This window comes from Passer domesticus, chromosome 3, assembly GCF_036417665.1.
Source record: "Passer domesticus isolate bPasDom1 chromosome 3, bPasDom1.hap1, whole genome shotgun sequence".
NCBI lineage: Eukaryota > Metazoa > Chordata > Aves > Passeriformes > Passeridae > Passer > Passer domesticus.
In genome coordinates this window covers 55,196,480-55,203,321 of record NC_087476.1, presented here as the reverse complement: position 1 = coordinate 55,203,321, position 6,842 = coordinate 55,196,480, and the positions used below count along the sequence as shown (strand labels likewise).

At 35.0% G+C, this 6,842-nt stretch overlaps 1 protein-coding gene across 3 annotated transcripts in view; it reads right to left on the bottom strand.

The window, feature by feature from the left end:
- AKAP7 (A-kinase anchoring protein 7) overlaps window positions 1-6,842 on the bottom strand; it is a 79,435-nt gene that overhangs the window by 63,536 nt on the left and 9,057 nt on the right. For all 3 annotated transcript variants that reach the window (XM_064413192.1, XM_064413191.1, XM_064413193.1), the window contains 2 exons: window positions 6,572-6,708; window positions 2,352-2,512 (listed from right to left, as the gene is read on the bottom strand). In XM_064413192.1, coding sequence (XP_064269262.1) covers window positions 2,352-2,512; window positions 6,572-6,708 — 298 coding nt within the window. The remainder of the gene's footprint in view (window positions 1-2,351; window positions 2,513-6,571; window positions 6,709-6,842) is intronic.

Sequence of the window (6,842 nt, the reverse complement as noted above, 5' to 3'; positions counted from 1 at the left end):
GATTCACTTTTCATTTCTCTCACTGTCTAGTGTGGACTACTAGGAAAAATCAATTCAAAAAGATTACACAAAATGTCATTTATACAAAACTAAAGTTAAAGAAAATTACTAAGGTAGTTGTACTGCATGTCAGCCTGACTGTTGTATTACAGTTCAGTCCTAACTGTATTAAAATATTTAATAATAATTTAATAAAATCAACATTTCTTAAAAACAAAGGACCAAAAGCAAATGAGATATAAATATGTCTAAACAGAAGAGTAACTTTTCTGTTTGTGAAATACAAGCTCCCTCTCATGGTCAGACCATAAAACACATCACTAATCCATAAATCAACTTCTGCAAGTCCTGTAGGTAAAAAAAAAACAGGATTCACTTATTCACTTTTATCAGCTTCAATAGCATTTACAATGAAGTTATCAAAATAAAAACCAAGCACTTCATTACTTTTTCCAAATTCACTTAGTATTTGTGCCGGTTTTAGCTGGATACTTTTCTTCATAGTACCTAGCACAGGGTTATTTTTTGGATTTATGCTGAACAGAGGTTTGATCATTCAGGGATGTCTTGGTTACTACTGAGCAGCACTTGCACAGAGCCAAGAACTTTCCTGTTTCTCAGCCCACCTCTCCAGCAAGCAGACTGGAGGTGCACAAGGAGCTGGGAGGGGACACAGCTAGGACAGCTGACCTCAACTGACCACAGAGGTATTCCATTCTGTATGTATCACCCTCAGCATATATAGTGATGGGGAATTAAAAATGAAGGAGGATGGCATTTGTCTTCCCAAGTCACTCTTATACATGCAGCCCTGCTCTCCTGGAGATGGCTGAATATGTGCCTATCCATGGGAAATGGTGAATGAATTCTTTGTTTTGCTCTGCTTGAGTGCATGGCTTTCACTTTCCCCATTACACTGTCTTTATGTCAACCCACAAGTTTTCTCACTTTTACTCTTCCAACTCTCTCCCCTCAATGGCCGGGGAAGAGTGAGTGAGTGAGTGAGTGAGTGAGTGAGTGAGTGAGTGAGTGAGTGAGTGAGTGGCAGTGCAGGACTGAACTGCCAGCTGGGTCTAAACCAAAGCAATCCTTCAAATGTTCTGTGGTGCAGCAAAGCAGAAGAAAGAAAGTTTTTTAAAATGTCCTGTATATTGTATGTAATAAATGTAATTGTATATGTCACTGTAAGCGCACAATTTCTAAAAACACTTTGACAAAGAGTTATCAAAATACTCCTCAAACCTCTGTCAGAACTACTTGGCACTATTTGGCACTATTCCTGGTAGATAATTAAATGATGCTAATGTCTTTTAATGGATTTTTGGGAAGTAACTAGGAAATCAGAACAAACAGAAGATTCACATTAGCTCTGCTTTTCCTGGACTTCCCTCTCTGGCAAACCTACATCTACACTGGTATTAGCAGACACGCAATGACCACATTCAGATGTTATCATCAAAAAATTTCTCTATATAATTTACAGAACTAAATGGTTTCCTAGCATTACAAGCAAATTTAACTTCATCTATTTTCTATTGACTATGTTATCAATACTTCTCTTTCATTGATGTACAACACAAAATAACAACATGAAATCAAAATTCACCTTAGAACATAGCAGAAGCCATACATAATCTTGAAGTAGCAAAACAGTGATTCCTTAATAAATTCAACTAATGTCTTTGTAAAAGGTCAAACCAGCTGCACTTCAGAAATGCAACTAATGAATTGCTAGAGAAAACACTGTATTAATGAAGACTTTTTCAATTTTTCCATCAGTACTGGACTGCAAAGAGATAGTGTGACAGCAGCAGTCCTTGCTACTCTGCAAAATGGGTTATTGCTCTATTAAAAAATGGTGTGACCTTACATTCCTCAGAACACAAAAGATAATTCATCAATACTGAAAAACTCTTTTAAAGAATCTTTCCAAGGAATAGTTGGAATTGCCGGGATAGTTTTAAAGGACACCAATGTATTACAGACAGTACTGTTCTTTGAGAATTTTAATTAAATATCTGTAAACAACATAGTTTAAGTATAGACTCATAGACAGATAAAAATGGGACCAAAACAAGGTAGCATGGAGTCTTTACATCCCAATTACAAATTTGCACTACTATTTTTACATATACTAAATAAAAAATTATTAGAGAACAGTACTGTCTGTCTGTAATTATTTCACATCATTTTGAAATATGCAAAGTAGGCTAGGAAATTAATTATGTAGCATTTACAGTTGTTAAAGGTAAATTAATATTAACTAAATTAGCACCAACTTATCTTTGTGCTCCACTCTTATTTAGGTTGAGAAGTCTTTACAACACTTAAACTAGATTGACAAGTTGTACCTGCTATTTCCTTAAGTAGTGTTGTATGATCATTTTCTGCCAAATTCACAAATCCAACTTGATTTCTGAAGTGATCAATTCCTTGAAAAGACAAATCCACTCTTTTTCCTTTCAGGAGATCATCTATAAAAACCTTGCTGTCTGAAAGAGCACCAACTGCTCTGTTGAGAGGAAAGAAATGTCAAATATATTTCTGCTGTTAATATTGCTATTAATCATTAATAAATGCAACAAATATTTTTAGTACCAATTTATTATCTACTGTAGTACTTTTGCACTACTTTCTATCAATACAGTTGTTATTGTTATTATTATTATTATTATTATTACTACCACCTTTTTATAAAGGTAAAGTGGTTCATACACTGTGCTGTAAAACCAAACAAATAATAAAGGGAGACTTAGCAGTGGGTGCAATTCCATAAAAGAGTTTATCTCAGTCCTTAAGGTAACTAAGATGAACTAAGATTTAACTAAGATTCTTCTTCAGTCAAAGTTACTACAGTGTTAATTAAATTATAAACAGATGTGACATTACATATATAATGATAAAATTATATGGAAATTACAATTAAGGTCATGAAGAACTGTTATTTAAAGAGGTGCTATCTCAATTTATTTTTACTTTCTGTACGAGCTAAGAGGCATGCACACAGTAACTGCAATAACAGGGTACAAACCTTTAAATAATAACTTTAATCAGCCACATCAACTGTATGTACAATTACATGAAATAATTGTTTTCACCCACATTAAAAGTGATTTAAATTCTAAACAAAAAACACATAAACATTTTAGTGTTTTCTAAAAGATTTCTCACATGTCACAGTTTTAATTACATTCAATTAACCAGAATTTAATATTTTCCGCAAATCGATGCAGACTTCATAAACACTAGATGGCAGTAATAGGTTAAAAATGCTCAAAAGAGGTATTTTTACTTTTTCCGTTCTAGCTGGATAAAAGCAATCATCAATTTCTACAGACTAAATTATTTTATTGAAGCTAGTACAATTCCAAGAATCTCTACACATTCCAACTGTGTTTAACAAGGTGGACTCTCGCTGTGAATTGTGCATTAACAGGAACTTAGGCCAAGTTAAAAAACACACGAAGGTTGATTACATGAAAAAATATCCTTCATTGATAGAGCCCTCCTGTGGTCTTTCTAAAGAGCTTTAATCTATAAGCTAGAAGTATTTTAGCTGCTTTTAAACACCAATGCCATTACTTGTTCCGTGGCAAAGATATTTTACTGTAAGTGTAGGCTCTGTCACTTACCTACCCTCTTATCACCGTAGACAAGCCTGTTCCTGTGTCTTCCTTATGTGCTGTACTTCAAGACCTTTCAAAAACACCATCTAATACTGGTTCTACCTGTCAGATTACTTCACATGTAAGCAGGCATAGATTTATTTACCAATATGAACCTAAAAATTGGTCCAAAACAAGTACAGATATTTCAAATACACTGAGTCAAATTAAGTTAAAGCTTGAAGAGGGCTTTTAAGTATTGATTCATTAATGTATCTAAAACCCATCTGTGGATTTTTTATGTGTGAGAACTAACCCACAGAAAGTCCATGGAAAGCTCTGTTCCTTAGCTGAACAGAGATTTATATTTCTGTACTGTAGGGTCTGCTGCAGAACTCACTGACCAGCCCAAGCCTACCCAGGGAGTTCCATGAAAGGTCAATCCACACAGTGCAGTGTGCTTTCAGTTTAGCACTGTGGCATCGAAGATTTAGTTCTACTTTTTCTTTTATTTACAATCTCACAAACACTAAAATATGTAGAAAAATAGCTGTTGTCTCACTCTAGATATCTTACCTTTTGTATTCTATCAGCCACTTCATAACATCTAACAACTGCTTTGTAAGAATAATGCACAAGGACAAACATTTCCACTGAAGTCAATAGCTAAAAACACAACAGTGGTATTTTCTTGTTTTTCCATACCAAATAGTATGCCAACTAATAATTACACTCATTGCAACTAATTTAGAGATACACAAAAAGTTTACAAGCACTTTAATATAAAGTCAAAAAGGAAATTAAAAAAAATAAACAGCATATTCTAAGTGAACAAAAGCTAGAATTATAGAAGCAGTGCATGTTTTCTTCCTATATTGTTGTAATGTAAATATTGAAGCACTTAAAATTCACCAAGTTTCTTTTCAGAAATTTCTGAGTTTTAATTTTGATCACTTGTTAGAAAAAGCAATCTCACAAAAAAAGCCAAACTCAGTTCCATCATTTCTGTTATTTGTAATGCAAAGGTGAGATTCACAGAGTCTTTGACAGAAAACTAGCAAGAAAAACTTGACACTATAATCTCATAATTAGGCATTTACTGTGGAGGCAGGCATCCTGATTTCTAGCACCTGATCCCATGACTATGGATACAGTTAGCATAGAGTAGAACTTCTTGGCTTGCAGGGAGTGCTGTCATGACTCTTGATTGCTTTCTTTCTAGTTTCAAAATCTCACATTCTTGATTTCATACAGTCCTATAAAAAGAGATGTGTAGTGTATTCATGAAGGCTAGACGACAGTCAATCAGTTAGGAAACTCACATGGGAATTGCAGGTCTGGATTCCCTTAGAAAGAGCGGCCTAGAATACAGATCTTCCATTTTCAGGGTGAAAGCTGTATGTACTAAAATACCATACAAAGGGCTTTGTGTTGAATTGAATGTTATGTTTAGCACATTCTTATCACGCATTTGACTTCAAATAGCATTCAACACATTTCATTTCTGTATAGACAGAGGCACTATTGTGCAAACACAGTTGAAAAACTGTAGATATCTAAGTAACTCAATGGATCCAAACCTAAGGATCTGTGAACTCTCAGATGCCCAGTTGACTAGCTGCACTTTGTTTGAGAAATTACTCTTCCCCTACATTACACACAGGTTCTTTTGCCAGCCTGGATCTTGGTTTCTTTCCATTAACCTGGTATCAAAAATCAGTGAAGCAAGAAAAAGGCAAATTCAGCATTTTACTCTTTCAAATCTCCAAAAAGATTAAACAAAAAAATATCAGTTATGGATTTTTTTAAAAAAATCTCATTTAAAAGAACATGCAATCTAGAATACCTGAGGACAGCTGAGCTAGAAACCTATAGAAGGCATCTGGCCAGGAAAGGGGTGAATCTCTGAGGAAGCTGCTGCTGACTAGAGGACAGTTCTGAGTGCCTGGACTGTAGAGTTCTGCTGGGAGAGGCAGAGAAGAACTCTGTAAGTCAGTGCTTTGGTGGCATTCAGACAGTGAAAGCTGAGAAGGGGCTCACAGAGTAGCAGAATATCCTGAATTTGAGAATATTTGTTTTGGCATACAGTTTTAGACTCTTAAAAAATACTCATGAAGAGGCACATGTGCTTTGAGGTACAATCCCATGCTCGTTTTTTTTAAAAAGTTTGCTTGAAACCCTTTAAAAAAAATCTCACATAAACAGCTGGAGGTTGTTCTCACCAATTTTCAGGTGCTATCACAGTTTACTCATTACCAGGCACATGGAGAGGGGAGGGAATCTACCAGATCTAGTATCCTTTGCTTGCCTTTTTATTCCCTGTTCGTGGCTGTTGCTCTCCCCTTAGATCAGACTGTTGATGCTGACAAATTTGCATCTTCACAGTAGAAGACAGGCAGGACTATAGAGAGCTCAAGGATATTGCATTTAAAGAAAACAAGTGTGTAAAAACAAGGCAATTGATTTAGATATACTGATCATTCATTATTTTTAGGTGTGTCAAATGCTTTCAGCTAAAATACTTCCACTTATTAGAAGCATGTCCTTCACTCCCAAATGGTTCCTACATTCTGCCTTGGATTCTCACTTTCTTATAAGCAATCTGCACTTCAACAGATTTTTAATTCCCCTGTCTCTCCTATATGAAAACATTATTTTAAAAGAATTACTTCAGCAAACATGAAATCTGTGTGTGCAACTTCAGCACACAGTAGGAAAAATGCAATGGAAAACCACATATTTTGTTCAGAGCTTATGACATATAAGTTATGAAAATGGTTAATATTAAGACTAGCATTTTAAAAGCAACATGACTTAAATATTCTATAACCCTAGTATATTAGGGCTGTGTATGGCACAAAAAAGTGTCAGTTAACCCTGCTAGTCTCTTTATGAATGCATAATACTAGTATATACTAAATTAAGCACAAATACTAGTATACACTTAATTTACACTAAATACCTACATGCTAATTTCTTCTTCACTGGATAAATGCATCACTAACATGGTGACATGCAATGAGCCAGAGCGAACCATTGCTTTGGAAAGCCTTTGATCCTTTTGTATTATTGCATCTTGGAGAGCCTGAATACTGCCGGTAATCTGGGAAGAAAGACACAGAAACAACAGTTAGCCACTACAACAATTACTGTATCCCATCATGCAAGTGAACAAGAAAGCACACAAACTAAAAACAAACGTTTATGTAAAGACCATTCTAGCAGAAGAAAGTTTTA